This window comes from Coregonus lavaretus, assembly GCF_964263955.1.
Source record: "Coregonus lavaretus genome assembly, chromosome: 36".
Taxonomy (NCBI): Eukaryota; Metazoa; Chordata; class Actinopteri; order Salmoniformes; family Salmonidae; genus Coregonus; species Coregonus lavaretus.
In genome coordinates this window covers 9,760,088-9,777,548 of record NC_140023.1, presented here as the reverse complement: position 1 = coordinate 9,777,548, position 17,461 = coordinate 9,760,088, and the positions used below count along the sequence as shown (strand labels likewise).

At 42.2% G+C, this 17,461-nt stretch overlaps 1 protein-coding gene across 1 annotated transcript in view; it reads left to right on the top strand.

Annotated features, from left to right (window-relative positions):
* Window positions 1-17,461, top strand: part of LOC311110941 (disintegrin and metalloproteinase domain-containing protein 12-like) — a gene marked incomplete at both ends in the record, with an annotated part of 138,304 nt that overhangs the window by 116,769 nt on the left and 4,074 nt on the right. Inside the window, 3 exons of the mRNA XM_084153588.1 lie at window positions 4,701-4,809; window positions 5,654-5,840; window positions 6,227-6,329. Of these exons, the coding sequence (XP_084009714.1) occupies window positions 4,701-4,809; window positions 5,654-5,840; window positions 6,227-6,329 (399 nt within the window). The remainder of the gene's footprint in view (window positions 1-4,700; window positions 4,810-5,653; window positions 5,841-6,226; window positions 6,330-17,461) is intronic.

Below are 17,461 nucleotides of genomic sequence, written 5' to 3'. Positions count from 1 at the left end.
AGTAAAAGGCACATGACAGCCCGCTTGGATTTTGCCAAAAGGCTCCGAAAGTACTCTCAGACCATGAGAAACAAGATTCTCGGGTCTGATGAAACCAAGATTGAACTCTTTGGCCTGAATGCCAAGCATCAGGTCTGGAGGAAACCTGGCACCATCCCTACGGTGAAGCATGGTGGTGGCAGCATCATGCTGTGGGGATGTTTTTCAGCGGCAGGGACTGGGAGACTAGTCAGGATCGAGGGAAAGATGAACGGAGCAAAGTACAGAGAGATCCTTGATGAAAACCTGCTATAGAGCGCTCAGGACCTCAGACTGGAGCGAAGGTTAACCTTCAACAGGATAACGACCCTAAGCACACAGCCAAGACAATGCAGGAGTGGCTTCGAGACAAGTCTCTGAATGTCCTTGAGTGGCCCAGCCAGAGCCCGGACATGAACCCGATCGAACATCTCTGGAGAGACCTGAAAATAGCTGTGTTGCGACACTCCCCATCCAACCTGACAGAGCTTGAGAGGATCTGCAGAGATTAATGGGAGAAACTCCCCTAAATACAGGTGTGCCAAGTTTGTAGCGTCATACCCAAGAAGACTCGAGGCTGTAATCGCTGCCAAAGGTGCTTCAACAAAGTACTGAGTAAAGGGTCTGAATACTTATCTAAATGTGATATTTCCATTTTTTATTTTTAGTAAATTTGCAAGAATTTCTAAAAACTTGTTTTTGCTTTGTCATTATGGCGTATTGTGTGTAGATTGATGGGGGGGACAATTTAATCCGTTTTAGAACAAGGCTGTAACGTAACAAAATGTGGAAATATCAAGGGGTCTAAATACTTTCCGAATTCACTGTACTAGCAAGTAGCTATAGTCTGGAAGCATCAAACTGCACTAGTCAAAATGCTCCTTGCTGTTTGAGTAGGTATTAATAATGCAACGAGAAGCCTTTTATGTTTTATTTACTTTGTTGTTTAGTTGAATGAATAAATGAATTAATTAATTAATGAACAAATTAATGGAAAGTAGAACCCTGGGCCAGATTTCCTTACAATGACTGGCTTTTGAACCACTGCATGGTTGAATCACCTTCATCAGAGGTTAATTTAAAACAGAGAATCAAAGCTGGATTAAGAAATTGCCTTAATTTACCTTAACTTTTGTGTTTGATTGCTTCTTTGAGGTTTTATTTGACCTCTAATTGAATGATGTATGATTCATTCATTAGTTAAGAACAGGTTGAACCAGGTGATGTCATTTGCCACAGCACTTTTCAACCACACCACTTTTGATTTAGTTTAATCAAATATATATCGACGCAAAGCGTTAAAAAGAGGGGCAAAGTGCTGTTTTTTAGACCAATTTGCCTCATAATTTGTCAACTCACACACAATTTCTCTGTCCTTCACATCGGAGTGCTGCTGCAGGCTCTTTGCGTGTCTTGACCAATCAGATTCACGGAAATCCTATGTTGCGCGGGCCGGGAAACCCACTTTCCTCTTTCCTCCAGTATTTATTTAGCAAGCGTGATAACACATCACTCCCGACAGATACAAGCAAAAACTCTTCCATAAATGTAGATGCCTATATATCTAAACGAGATCTGACATGCTGTATGGCATGGAAAGGAGACTATTTTTCAGTTTAAAGCAAGCTCAGCCCTGTGGGTTTTATTGGCCAATCATGTTGCTTTCTCTGTGTCTGTGTATAGGAAACCCCCTTAGTTCTTCTTTATTAAAATATAATTAAAATGAACAAGGACAAGGTTGCTGCAGTTTGACAGGTTTTTCATCCTCCCCAAGTTCAGTCGTTATTTTAAACCATGTGAACTGATTTGAAAAAACTCTGGTCCCATCATAGCCCATATTAAATCTAGCCCGTAATAAACCTTTTTACAACAGATTAATCACGTCATACCGTATAAGGTCTGGAGTTTTAACTGGTTAGGTTACCAGATCAGGAAAAACTACAGGCTCAAGATATAATTTTTCTTTGCCACACCGCTCTAGGACCACCTCTGTACTAACTACACATTAGTGTCTTTACATTTGGGAGGCTCTTATCCAGAGTGACTTACAGGAGCAATTAGGGTTAAGTGCCTTGCTCAAGGGCACATCGACAGATTTTTCACCTAGTCGGCTCGGGGATTCAGCGATGTTTCGGTTACTGGCCCAACACACTTAACAGCTAGGCTACCTACCTTCTCTAAATTGAACATTATACAGTATGTTGACTATATTCAGACCCACATGATGTCACAAATATAACCAACCCTACACTGTAGATCCAGAGCCAGTATGCATCTCCAAATGTGGCTCTGTGTAGATGTACACTACCAGTCAAAAGTTTTTCTTTATTTTACTATTTTTTACATTGTAGAATAATAGTGAAGACATCAAAACTATGAAATAACACATATGGAATAATGTAGTAACCCAAAAAGTGTTAAACAAATATATTTTATATTTGAGATTCTTCAAATAGCCACCCTTTGCCTTGATGACAGCTTTGCACACTCTTGGCATTCTCTCAACCAGCTTCATGAGGTAGTCACCTGGAAAGCATTTCAATTAACAGGTGTGTCTTAAAAGTTAATGTGTGGAATGTATTTCCTTCTTAATGCGTTTGAGCCAATCAGTTGTGTTGTGACAAGGTAGGGGGGTATGCAGAAGATAGCCCTATTTGGTAAAAGACCAAGTCCATATTATGGCAAGAACAGCTCAAATATGCAAAGAGAAACGACAGTCCATCATTACTTTAAGACATGAAGGTCAGTCAATACGGAACATTTCAAGAACTTTGAACGTTTCTTCAAGTGCAGTCACAAAAACCATCAAGCACTATGATGAAACTGGCTCTCATGAGGACCGCCACAGGAATGGAAGACCCAGAGTTACCTCTGCGTCAGAGCATGAATTCATTAGTTACCAGCCTCAGAAATTGCAGGCCAAATAAATGCTTCACAGACTTCAAGTAACAGACACATCTCAACATCAACTGTTCAGAGGGGACTGTGTGAATCAGGCCTTCATGGTCGAATTGCTGCAAAGAAACCACTACTAAAGGACACCAGTAAGAAGAAGAGACCTGCTTGGGCCAAGAAACACGAGCAATGGACATTAGACCGGTGTAAATGTGTCCTTTGGTCTGGAGTCCAAATTTGAGATTTTTGGTTAAAACCGCCGTGTCTTTGTGAGATGCGGTGTGGGTGAACGGATGATCTCCACATGTGTAGTTCCCACCGTAAAGCATGGAGGAGGAGGTGTTATGGTGTGGGGGTGCTTTGCTGGTGACACTGTCTGTGATTTATTTACAATTCAAGGCACACTTAACCAGCATGGCTACCACAGCATTCTGCAGAGATACGCCATCCCATCTGGTTTGGGCTTAGTGGGACTATCATTTGTTTTTCAACAGGACAATGACCCAACACACCTCCAGGCTGTGTAAGGGCTATTTTACCAAGAAGGAGAGTGATGGAGTGCTGCATCAGATGACCTTGCCTCCACAATCCCCCGACCTCAACCCAATTGAGATGGTTTGGGATGAGTCGGACGGCAGAGTGAAGCAAAAGCAGCCAACAATTGCTCAGCATATGTGGGAACTCCTTCAAGACTGTTGGAAAAGCATTCCAGGTGAAGCTGGTTGAGAGTATGCCAAGAGTGTGCAAAGCTGTCATCAAGGTAAAAGGGTGACTATTTGAAGAATCTCAAATATAAAATATATTTTGATTTGTTTAACATATTTTGGGTTTCTACATGATTCCATATTTGTTATTTCATAGTTTTTATGTCTTCACTATTATTCTACAATGTAAATTTTTTTTTAAAAATTAAGAAACCCTTGAATGAGTAGGCGTGTCCAATAGTTTGACTGGTACTGTAAGTCTATATAACATTATGTGTGTATGTGCATGAGTGTGTTTACAAGTGTACTGTTCAGTACTATGTGGTAAAATCCTATCACATCCATAGATCTCCCCTCATGGGTTCTTAAGTGTCCTTAAGTCTCCAGTCTTGACCTTGACCACCCCTAGCCCCAAACACTCCAGACACATAAGGGAGTGCCACTCACTCCGAGGGAGGCAGGGAAAGGTCTTCCCAGTTCAGGGCCAGATCCGATCTGTAATTATCCCAGCCACAGGCCTCCCTGCAGCTGACAGCTGGACTCCATTATCCCACTAGGGAATCCTGTTGGATCCCTTTCCTGCTCAAAAAACTGTGTTTTGGGATGGGCTGTCCCCTGCACATGTTTTCTCCATCATGTTTGACACTGCACAGTCTATGGCACCCGCCACATCCAAACCGATGGGTCTGATGGAACGCGTGTGTGGTTTATTTGTAGAGGTAATCCAAACATTTGAGATGTGGGCTGGGATCCTATTTTCATCTCTCTCTTTTCTGAGGAAATGCAGGCCCAAATTAATGCATCTCTTATTTCATGTGTGTCAAAGGCAAGTACGATGCATACTGGTAGCTTATAAAGTGCGTAAAATAAGTAATGCATACTTGCCATATCCCATGAATCCTTGCACTGTACTTGCTTTCACTCCCCTGTGTCTGATGATCACAAGAGCCTAGAGGCCTGGCACACAACTCTCCCTGTGCTCTGACCGGTGTCTATTGGAAGAACACAAGGTATGGACAGTATTGTGTTGTACAGGTGAAGATGTGTCAACTTAATACTAACCAGCATGCATTGTGATTCTAGGTGTGTAACAACAAGGAGAACTGCCATTGTGAGGTGCACTGGGCCCCTCCCTTCTGTGAGAGGGCGGGGTTTGGAGGCAGCCTCGACAGTGGACCAATGAGATTGGCAGGTACAGTACGCTCTTTCCTCTTTGTACTTCACTAACTTCACCCTCTTTCTCACTAGCCAGTGCAGAGACTAAGACAGTAGTTTGGGATAATAATCAGTTTAACACCTTTAGCTGTACTTTCATAACCTGCTTACAGCAAGTTAGTTTCTTTTGACAGATCTACCTCAGTCACCTACAAATGTAGGATCTTAATTTGACCACTCTTTTGTTGCCGAGAATTTTCCTGCACCGCAGGAAATGCAGATGAGCTTTGTGATTTACATAAATTCACTGAAAACCCACACTAACGCACAGTTATATTAATAGTATTGCACTTTTCATGTAGCCTACTTTTGGCCAGAATAACCAGAAATCAAGCAACATTATGGACTAAACGTTCAAATCCTTTTGCTACAGGATCATTTTGCTGTGACAATATAGGTCAAAATATTCATCCTAGCTACATGCAACTTATTACAACTAAAGATGCAGGATCTTCATTTGAGCCAGTTTGCTACAGTAGGAAAATAAGCAGGAAAACAAATTACTAACTTTTAGAAGCCTTTTTAAACCTTGAATACACTACAAGTTTGCATTTCCTGCTGTGCAGGGAAATTCTCAGCAACAAAAGAGTGATCAAGTTAACTTTCCCTGCCTGGTACAACTTTCCCTGCCTGGTACAACTTTCCCTGCCTGGTACAACTTTCCCTGCCTGGTACAACTTTCCCTGCCTGGTACAACTTTCCCTGCCTGGTCATTCAAGAGCAAAAGGAAATAATTATGGGAATAATGTCAAATGTAATAAACCACTGCCGTGGCTTCTATTAACACTCTCTGTGTGTGTCCTGTTTGTGCTGTGCCGTAGATGTGCGTGTGTGTGTATTAATGTGCGTGTTGTCGTATGTGACGTCAGCCGACAGCAGGGTGGTTGCCGTGGCAATCCTGGCCACCCTCCTCAGCCTGATGGGCGCAGGGTTCCTGGTATTCCTTAAGAGGAAGACTCTGGTCCGTCTGCTCTTCACCAACAAGAAAACCACCATGGAGAAACTGAGGTACAGTAGGACACCTAATCCGACACCTGTGTTTAATCTTATGTTCTGTATGTCAAGATAGACTACTTTTCTAGAGATGCTTTCTTGAAGAGATGATTTTCTTGTAGAAATAACATCATGGTCCCATGGTCTCTCTGGTGATTTGATGTGTTCACAACAATGGTATCCTTGTGACTCCACTAACCATGTGAGAGAAAAACACATACTGATAGTCCTGCACATAGTCCTCACAATGCATGTGGGCCTTGCCTGTACAGAAGAAGGCCTGTTACTGTGTGTCTCAAAGCTGCAGCTCCTTTAGAATAGTAGTAGAGATGTAGAATAGTAGTTATCAGTTAGTAGAAGACTAGTATTGTAGTTGAAATGTTAGCTTTCTGTCCTTATAGATCAGCTGGGTCGACCAGACCAGCCAGCCCCAGCCAGACTCAGTCCATGTACAGTCCACGACGCAAGCCCCCAGCCAAGCCTCCAGGTACCAGCATATACAAGGTGGGTCTCTTTCTGCTGGAGTTAATGGACAACTGATTTTCCCTGATAGTCACTTTAGTAGAACACAGACTGCTACACATGACTGTATACCCACTTTATATGTATACAGTATACTCTATTCTAGTCATGGCTCATCCTATATAACTACTGCTGTACACACCTTTTCTATTCACATTTCATGTTCCTTCAGAAGGTATTCACACCCCTTAACTTTTTCTAAATGGTGTGTTACTGCCTGAATTTGAAACTGATTAAATTGAGATTTTGTGTCACTGGCCTAAAATACAATACCCTATAATGTCCAGGTGGAATCATGTTTTTATAAAAAAAATTACAAATTAATTAAAAGTGAAAAGCTGAAATGTCTTTAGCCAATATGTATTCAACCCCTTTGTTATGGCAAGCCTAAATAAGCCTAACAAGTCACATAATAAGTTGCATGGACTCACTCTGTGTGTAGTAATAGTGTTTAACATGATTTTTGAATGACTACCTCATCTCTGTACCCCACACATACAATTATCTGTAAGGTCTCAGTCGAGCAATGAATTTCAAACACAGATTCAACCACAAGACCAGGGAGATTTTCCAATGCCTAACAAAGAAGGGCATCTATTGGTAGATGAGAACAAATAAAAAAGCAGACATTGAATATCCCTTTGAGCATGGTGAAGTTATTAATTACACTTTGGATGGTGTGTCAATATACCCAGTCACTACAAAGATACAGGCGTCCTTCCTAACTCAGTTGCCGGAGAGGAAGGAAACTGCTCAGGGATTTCAACATGAGGCCAATAGTGACTTTAAAACAGTTACAGAGTTTAATGGCTGGGATAGGAGAAAACTGAGGATGGATCAACAACATTGTAGTTACTCTACAATACTAACCTAATTAACAGAGTGAAAAGAAGGAAGCTTGTAGAGAATACAAATATTACAAAACATGCACTAAAGTAATACTGCAAAAAAAAATGTTTTGTCCTGAATACAAAGTCTTACAGTATATTTGGGGCAAATCCAATAATATACAAGGTGGGTCTCTTTCTGCTGGAGTTAATGGACAACTGATTTTCCCTGATAGTCACTTTAGTAGAACACAGACTGCTACACATGACTGTATACCCACTTTATATGTATACAGTATACTGTATTCTAGTCATGGCTCATCCTATATAACTACTGCTGTACACACCTTTTCTATTCACATTTCATGTTCCTTCAGAAGGTATTCACACCCCTTAACTTTTTCTAAATGGTGTGTTACTGCCTGAATTTGAAACTGATTAAATTGAGATTTTGTGTCACTGGCCTAAAATACAATACCCTATAATGTCCAGGTGGAATCATGTTTTTATAAAAAAAAATTACAAATTAATTAAAAGTGAAAAGCTGAAATGTCTTTAGCCAATAAGTATTCAACCCCTTTGTTATGGCAAGCCTAAATAAGCCTAACAAGTCACATAATAAGTTGCATGGACTCACTCTGTGTGTAGTAATAGTGTTTAACATGATTTTTGAATGACTACCTCATCTCTGTACCCCACACATACAATTATCTGTAAGGTCTCAGTCGAGCAATGAATTTCAAACACAGATTCAACCACAAGACCAGGGAGATTTTCCAATGCCTAACAAAGAAGGGCATCTATTGGTAGATGAGAACAAATAAAAAAGCAGACATTGAATATCCCTTTGAGCATGGTGAAGTTATTAATTACACTTTGGATGGTGTGTCAATACACCCAGTCACTACAAAGATACAGGCGTCCTTCCTAACTCAGTTGCCGGAGAGGAAGGAAACTGCTCAGGGATTTCACCATGAGGCCAATAGTGACTTTAAAACAGTTACAGAGTTTAATGGCTGGGATAGGAGAAAACTGAGGATGGATCAACAACATTGTAGTTACTCCACAATACTAACCTAATTAACAGAGTGAAAAGAAGGAAGCTTGTAGAGAATACAAATATTACAAAACATGCACTAAAGTAATACTGCAAAAAAAAATGTTTTGTCCTGAATACAAAGTCTTACAGTATATTTGGGGCAAATCCAATAAAACATATTACTGAGTACCACTCTCCATATTTTCAAGCATAGTGGTGGCTGCATCATGTTATGGTAAGCTTGTAATTGTTAAGGACTACTATCCTCCGTAGTGGCGCCGGAGAAGATGGCTGCCTTTTTACAGCCCTCTAACCAATTGTACTATTATGTGTGTTTATTCGCGTTATTTGTAATTTGTTTCTGTCACCTTCTCTTATGACCAAAAATAGCTTCTGGATATCAGGACAGCGATTACTCACCTCGTATTGGACAAAGATTTTTTCTTCAACGAGTCAAACGCGAAGGATATCCTACAGACACCCGACCCAAGGCCCAAATCCCCGTCATTCGCATGAGAAAGAGATAGAGATATCGTGGACGTAGGTTGGGGTGCCTTGTAAGGATCCGACGGCGAGCGAGTAAACTGCCTCTTCCATCAATCCTATTAGCCAATGTTCAATCATTTTAAAACAAATTGGACGACCTAAGATTAAGGTTATCCTACCAATGGGACATTAAAAACTGTAATATCTTATGTTTCACCGAGTCGTGGCTGAACGACGACATGGATAACATAGAGTTGCCGGGATATACAGTGGGGAGAACAAGTATTTGATACACTGCCGATTTTGCAGGTTTTCCTACTTACAAAGCATGTAGAGGTCTGTAATTTTTATAATAGGTACACTTCAACTGTGAGAGACGGAATCTAAAACAAAAATCCAGAAAATCACATTGTATGATTTTTAAGTAATTAATTTGCCTTTTATTGCATGACATAAGTATTTGATACATCAGAAAAGCAGAACTTAACATTTGGTACAGAAACCTTTGTTTGCAATTACAGAGATCATACGTTTCCTGTAGTTCTTGACCAGGTTTGCACACACTGCAGCAGGGATTTTGGCCCACTCCTCCATACAGACCTTCTCCAGATCCTTCAGGTTTCGGGGCTGTCGCTGGGCAATACGGACTTTCAGCTCCCTCCAAAGATTTTCTATTGGGTTCAGGTCTGGAGACTGGCTAGGCCACTCCAGGACCTTGAGATGCTTCTTACGGAGCCACTCCTTAGTTGCCCTGGCTGTGTGTTTCGGGTCGTTGTCATGCTGGAAGACCCAGCCACGACCCATCTTCAATGCTCTTACTGAGGGAAGGAGGTTGTTGGCCAAGATCTCACGATACATGGCCCCATCCATCCTCCCCTCAATACGGTCTAGTCGTCCTGTCCCCTTTGCAGAAAAGCATCCCCAAAGAATGATGTTTCCACCTCCATGCTTCACGGTTGGGATGGTGTTCTTGGGGTTGTACTCATCCTTCTTCTTCCTCCAAACACGGCGAGTGGAGTTTAGACCAAAAAGCTCTATTTTTGTCTCATCAGACCACATGACCTTCTCCCATTCCTCCTCTGGATCATCCAGATGGTCATTGGCAAACTTCAGACGGGCCTGGGCATGTGCTGGCTTGAGCAGGGGGACCTTGCGTGCGCTGCAGGATTTTAATCCATGACGGCGTAGTGTGTTACTAATGGTTTTCTTTGAGACTGTGGTCCCAGCTCTCTTCAGGTCATTGACCAAGTCCTGCCGTGTAGTTCTGGGCTGATCCCTCACCTTCCTCATGATCATTGATGCCCCACGAGGTGAGATCTTGCATGGAGCCCCAGACCGAGGGTGATTGACCGTCATCTTGAACTTCTTCCATTTTCTAATAATTGCGCCAACAGTTGTTGCCTTCTCACCAAGCTGCTTGCCTATTGTCCTGTAGCCCATCCCAGCCTTGTGCAGGTCTACAATTTTATCCCTGATGTCCTTACACAGCTCTCTGGTCTTGGCCATTGTGGAGAGGTTGGAGTCTGTTTGATTGAGTGTGTGGACAGGTGTCTTTTATACAGGTAACGAGTTCAAACAGGTGCAGTTAATACAGGTAATAAGTGGAGAACAGGAGGGCTTCTTAAAGAAAAACTAACAGGTCTGTGAGAGCCGGAATTCTTACTGGTAGGTAGGTGATCAAATACTTATGTCATGCAATAAAATGCAAATTCATTACTTAAAAATCATACAATGTGATTTTCTGGATTTTTGTTGTAGATTCCATCTCTCACAGTTGAAGTGTACCTATGATAAAAATTACAGACCTCTACATGCTTTGTAAGTAGGAAAACCTGCAAAATCGGCAGTGTATCAAATACTTGTTCTCCCCACTGTACGCTACATCGGCAGGATAGAACATCTGACTCCGGTAAGACAAGAGGTGGCGGTCTGTGTATATTTGTAAACAACAGCTGGTGCATACAATCTAATACTAAGGAAGTCTCAAGGTTTTGCTCGCCGGAGGTAGAGTATCTCATGATAAGCTGTAGACCACACTATTTACCAAGAGACTTTTAATCTATATTTTTCGTAGCTGTCTATCTACCACCACAAACCGATGCTGGCACTAAGATTGCACTCAATGAGCTGTATAAGGCCATAAGTAAACAGGAAAACGCTTATCCAGAGGCAGCGCTCCTAGTGGCCGGGGACATTAATGCAGGGAAACTTAAATCCTAATTTCTACCAGCATGTTAAATGTGCAACCAGATGAAAAAAAACTCTAGACCACCTTTAATCCACACACAGCGACGCATACAAAGCTCTCCCTCGCCCTCCATTTGGCAAATCTGACTATAACTCTATCCTCCTGATTCTTGCTTATAAGCAAAAACTAAAGCAGGAAGCACCAGTGACTCAGTTAATAAAAAAGTGGTCAGATGACGCAGATGCTAAGCTACAGGACTGTTTTGCTAGCACAGACTGGAATATGTTCCGGGATTCTTCAGATAGCATTGAGGAGTACACCACATCAGTCACTGGCTTCATCAATAAGTGCATCAATGACGTCATCCCCACAGTGACCGTACGTAAACACCCCAACCAGAAGCCATGGATTACAGGCAACATCCGCACTGAGCTAAAGGGTAGAGCTGCCGCTTTCAAGGAGCGGGACTCTAACCCGGACGCTTATAAGAAATCCTGCTATGCCCTCCAACGAACCATCAAACAGGCAAAGAGTCAATACAGGACTAAGATTGAATCATACTACACCGGCTCTGACGCTCGTCGGATTTGGCAAGGCTTGAAAACTATTACAGACTACAAAGGGAAGCACAGCCGCGAGCTGCCCAGTGACACAAGCCTACCAGATGAGCTAAATCACTTCTATGCTCACTTCGAGGCAAGCAAAACTGAAGCATGCATGAGAGCATCAGCTGTTCCGGATGACTATGTGATCACGCTCTCCGTAGCCGATGTGAGTAAGACTTTTAAGCAGGTCAACATTCACAAAGCCGCAGGGCCAGACGGATTACCAGGAAGTGTACTCCGAGCATGTGCTGACCAACTGGCAAGTGTCTTCACTGACATTTTCAACATGTCCCTGACTGAGTCTGTAATACCTACATGTTTCATGCAGACCACCATAGTCCCTGTGCCCAAGGACACTAAGATAACCTGCCTAAATGACTACCGACCCGTAGCACTCATGTCTGTAGCCATGAAGTGCTTTGAAAGGTTGGTCATGGCTCACATCAACACCATTATCCCAGAAACCCTAGACCCACTCCAATTTGCATACCGCCCCAACAGATCCACAGATGATGCAATCTCTATTGCACTCCACACTGCCCTTTCCCACCTGGACAAGAGGAACACCTACGTGAGAATGCTATTCATTGACTACAGCTCAGCGTTCAACACCATAGTGCCCTCAAAGCTCATCACTAAGCTAAGGATCCTGGGACTAAACACCTCCCTCTGCAACTGGATCCTGGACTTCCTGACGGGCCGCCCCCAGGTGGTAAGGGTAGGTAACAACACATCTGCCACGCTGATCCTCAACACGGGACCCCTCAGGGATGCGTGCTCAGTCCCCTCCTGTACTCCCTGTTCACCCATGACTGCATGGCCAGGCACGACTCCACCCCCATCATTAAGTTTGCCGACGACACAACAGTGGTAGGCCTGATCACCGACAACGATGAGACAGCCTATAGGGAGGAGCTGGCCGTGTGGTGCCAGGTTAACAACCTCTCCCTCAACGTGATCAAGACAAAGGAGATGATTGTGGACTACAGGAAAAAAAAAGAGGACTGAGCACGCCCCCATTCTTATCGACGGGGCTATAGTGGGACAGGTTGAGAGCTTCAGGTTCCTTGGTGTCCACATCACCAACAAACTATCATGGTCCAAACACACCAAGACAGTCGTAAAGAGGGCACAACAAAGCCTATTCCCCCTCAGGAGACTAAAAAGATTTGGCATGGGTCCTCAGATCCTCAAAAAGTTATACAGCTGCACCATCGAGAGCATCCTGACTGGTTGCATCACCGCCTGGTATGGCAACTGCTCGGCCTCCGACCGCAAGGCACTACAGAGGGTAGTGCGTACGGCCCAGTACATCACTGGGGCCAAGCTTCCTGCCATCCAGGACCTCTATACCAGGCGGTGTCAGAGGAAGGCCCTAAAAATTGTCAAAGACTCCAGCTACCCTAGTTATAGACTGTTCTCTCTGCTACCGCACGGCAAGCGGTAACGGAGCGCCAAGTCTAGGTCCAAAAGGCTTCTCAATAGCTTCTACCCCCAAGCCATAAGACTCCTGAACAGCTAATCATGGCTACCCTGACTATTTGCACTGCCCACCCCACCCCATCCCCCTCTTTTACGCTGCTACCACTCTGTTCATTATTTATGCATAGTCACTTTAACTCTACCCACATGTACAGTGGGGAAAAAAGTATTTAGTCAGCCACCAATTGTGCAAGTTCTCCCACTTAAAAAGATGAGAGAGGCCTGTAATTTTCATCATAGGTACACGTCAACTATGACAGACAAAATGAGAAAAATAATTCCAGAAAATCACATTGTAGGATTTTTTATGAATTTATTAGCAAATTATGGTGGAAAATAAGTATTTGGTCAATAACAAAAGTTTCTCAATACTTTGTTATATAGCCTTTGTTGGCAATGACACAGGTCAAACGTTTTCTGTAAGTCTTCACAAGGTTTTCACACACTGTTGCTGGTATTTTGAACCATTCCTCCATGCAGATCTCCTCTAGAGCAGTGATGTTTTGGGGCTGTCGCTGGGCAACACAGACTTTCAACTCCCTCCAAAGATTTTCTATGGGGTTGAGATCTGGAGACTGGCTAGGCCACTCCAGGACCTTGAAATGCTTCTTACGAAGCCACTCCTTCGTTGCCCGGGTGGTGTGTTTGGGATCATTGTCATGCTGAAAGACCCAGCCACGTTTCATCTTCAATGCCCTTGCTGATGGAAGGAGGTTTTCACTCAAAATCTCACGATACATGGCCCCATTCATTCTTTCCTTTACACGGATCAGTCGTCCTGGTCCCTTTGCAGAAAAACTGCCCCAAAGCATGATGTTTCCACCCCCATGCTTCACAGTAGGTATGGTGTTCTTTGGATGCAACTCAGCATTCTTTGTCCTCCAAACACGACGAGTTGAGTTTTTACCAAAAAGTTATATTTTGGTTTCATCTGACCATATGACATTCTCCCAATCCTCTTCTGGATCATCCATGCTAGAGTGCATTTGGATCATCCAAATGCACTCTAGCAAACTTCAGACGGGCCTGGACATGTACTGGCTTAAGCAGGGGACACGTCTGGCACTGCAGGATTTGAGTCCCTGGCGGCCTAATGTGTAACTGATGGTAGGCTTTGTTACTTTCGTCCCAGCTCCCAGCTCTCTGCAGGTCATTCACTAGGTCCCCCAGTGTGGTTCTGGGATTTTTGCTCACCGTTCTTGTGATCATTTTGACCCCACGGGGTGAGATCTTGCGTGGAGCCCCAGATCGAGGGAGATTATCAGTGGTCTTGTATGTCTTCCATTTCCTAATAATTGCTCCCACAGTTGATTTCTTCAAACCAAGCTATTGCAGATTCAGTCTTCCCAGCCTGGTGCAGGTCTACAATTTTGTTTCTGGTGTCCTTTGACAGCTCTTTGGTCTTGGCCATAGTGGAGTTTGGAGTGTGACTGTTTGAGGTTGTGGACAGGTGTCTTTTATACTGATAACAAGTTCAAACAGGTGCCATTAATACAGGTAACGAGTGGAGGACAGAGGAGCCTCTTAAAGAAGAAGTTACAGGTCTGTGAGAGCCAGAAATCTTGCTTGTTTGTAGGTGACCAAATACTTATTTTCCACCATAATTTGCAAATAAATTCATTAAAAATCCTACAATGTGATTTTCTGGATTTTTTTCTCAATTTGTCTGTCATAGTTGACGTGTACCTATGATGAAAATTACAGGCCTCTCTCATCTTTTTAAGTGGGAGAACTTGCACAATTGGTGGCTGACTAAATACTTTTTTTCCCCACTGTACATATTACCTCAATTACCTCGACTAGCCGGTGCCCCCGCACATTGACTCTGTACCGGTACCCCCCTGTATATAGCCTCCCTACTGTTATTTTATTTTACTGTTGCTCTTTAGGTATTTGCTTTTATTTTTTTACTTAACACTTTTTTTATTTTACTTTTTTCTTTAAAAAACGGTATTGTTGGTTAAGGGCTTGTAAGTAAGCATTTCACTGTAATGTCTACACCTGTTGTATTCGGCGAATGTGGCAAATACATTTTGATTTGATTTGATTTGACTGGGGAGTTTTTCAGGATAAAAAAAAACTTAATGGCGCTAAGCACAGGCAAAATCCTAGAGGAAAACCTGGTTCAGTCTGCTTTCCACAGACACTGGGAGATGAATTCACCTTTCAGCAGGACAATAACCTAAAACACAAGGCCAACTCTACACTGAAGTTGCTTACCAAGAAGACAGTGAATGTTCTTGAGAGGCCAAGTTACAGTTTTGACTTAAATCTACTTGAAAATCTATGGCAAGACCTGAAAATGGTTGTCTAGCAATGATCAACAGCAAATTTGACAGAGCTTGAAGAATTTAGAAAATAATAATGTGCAAATGTTGCACAATGCAGGTGTGGAAAGCTCTTAAAAACGTACCCAGAAAGACTCAAAGCTTTAATTACTGCCAAAGGTACATTATTAAGTATTTGTAATGAATACTCAGGGAGAAAAAGGTGTACAGTCACGCACAAAGCGCGGCAGGTGTTTATTTCACCTTCGCAGAAGGCAGGAATCGTGGTCACAGGCAGGCAATGGTCATGCACAGGTAGACAAACAGGCAGGTGAAACAAAACTAGGACTGAAGGCTATAACTGGTTCTCACAAACGAGCTAGGAAAAGTCTTAGTAGAGTCAAAACGAATGAACTGAACTAAATAAGGAGCTGATGAGACCAGGTGAGTAACTAACACAGGTGAAATCAATGAACAAAAATGAAAGACAGGGCTACGTTCAAGAACACAAGGTTGACTAAGAAAATAAATACAGAACCTTACAGTATTGACTTAGGGGTGTGAATACTTATGTAAATTGGATATTTCTGTATTTCAATATCAATAAATTTGCAAACATGTCTACGTCATTATGGGGTATTGTGTGTAGATGGGTGAGAGAAAAAAGTAATTTAATACATTTTGAATTTTGTAACTATTCATACCCCTTGACAAAAAGTCAAGGGGTATGAATACTTTCTGAAGGCACTGTATCTTTTGTAAATTCATCCGGTGGCTATACGTATAGATTGCATTTGGAATACTGTTAAAGTGCTATTTAGGTTGTTAATTGGATTCGTTCCAACATTTCTTGATAGATTTTTTTATTTTATTTGTTGATTATTTGTTTGACATATTTTAGGACATAAGCATTCGCTGCACCTGCCACAGAGCATGAGAGCGGAGTTGAGCAGTTGGAAATCTCTTTCTTTCCTACCGCTCCGCTAAAAACCGCTCCGCGCTCACAGGCCAAATTCGCTCCATTCATTAAAATCACAATTGAACCAACATTCATCTATTTTTGTGACTACCTGGGCCTACCAATTGGTTTTTAAGTATTGAAACTAAACCATATGGATTTGAATGAAAAGTATTTGAGTAAACTTGAAAAGGTGAATGTAAGAAACGAACATAATTTCAAATAGGCTACAGGTCATATTAAACAGCATATAAACAGTCTAAATAGGTCTGGAGCCAGACAGGGAGCCTAAGAAGGAACGAAAACAAATTATTTAGGCTATATTATTTCAATTATTTCAAGGCTATAGCCTACAAAGAAATACATTGTGAAGCATTTGCGAGTGCAACACAATAGGCTGGTAGGGACGTAAAGCGCTCAGCATTTAAACAACATTTCGTTGTATTAAATCATTATAGTCTATAAATTGCACATATAGGCTGTGACTTACTTAGAATTAAATACAAATTAAACGAAAAATGACTTGTTAGTGCCTTTGAATTCATTTTTAGAATTCATTTTTAGAAACACGAGTTTGGCCAGTCTGTGGCTTCAGGCTCATGCGATGGTGCCTGGAGAGCCGGCCAGCAGCGGAGAATATCCTCTCCACCCCTGCAGAGCCACTGGGGATGCTAACAACCCTTTTGGCCACTCTTGCCAGGCTGGGCAGAGATGCAGAGTTGTTTTATTTTTTATTTTTCTATAGGTAGGCCTAAAGGTTTTTAGGCAAAATAACGCAATGAAAATTGAAAGCTCCTTGAACGTGGGAATATGCCAGGCCTATTCGGCCAAAATAAATTATGGCTTATTGTATAAATCAGGGCTGCCCAACCCTCTTCCTGGAGATCTACTGTCCTGTAGGTTTTCAGTCCAACCCTAATTTGGCATATCTGATTCAGCTAGTTAAGGTCTTGTTGAGCAGCTAATAAGTAGAATCAGGTATGTTAAATTAGGGTTGGACTGAAAACACACAGGACGGTAGATCTCCAGGACGAGGGTTGGGCAGCCCTAGTATAGATAATAGAACAAATTAACATAACATTTAAGTGATCTGATTTTTTGTTTATAAATACTTTGCTACAATGACACACTTAGTTATCTATCCACCTCGTTTGTTTCTTTTAGCATGTGCACGTAGTAAGTACACCATCATGATTTCGGGATATGAGTCTTTTCAGATTCCACAATGATTCTTTAGTTGTGGACACTACATCACCACACTC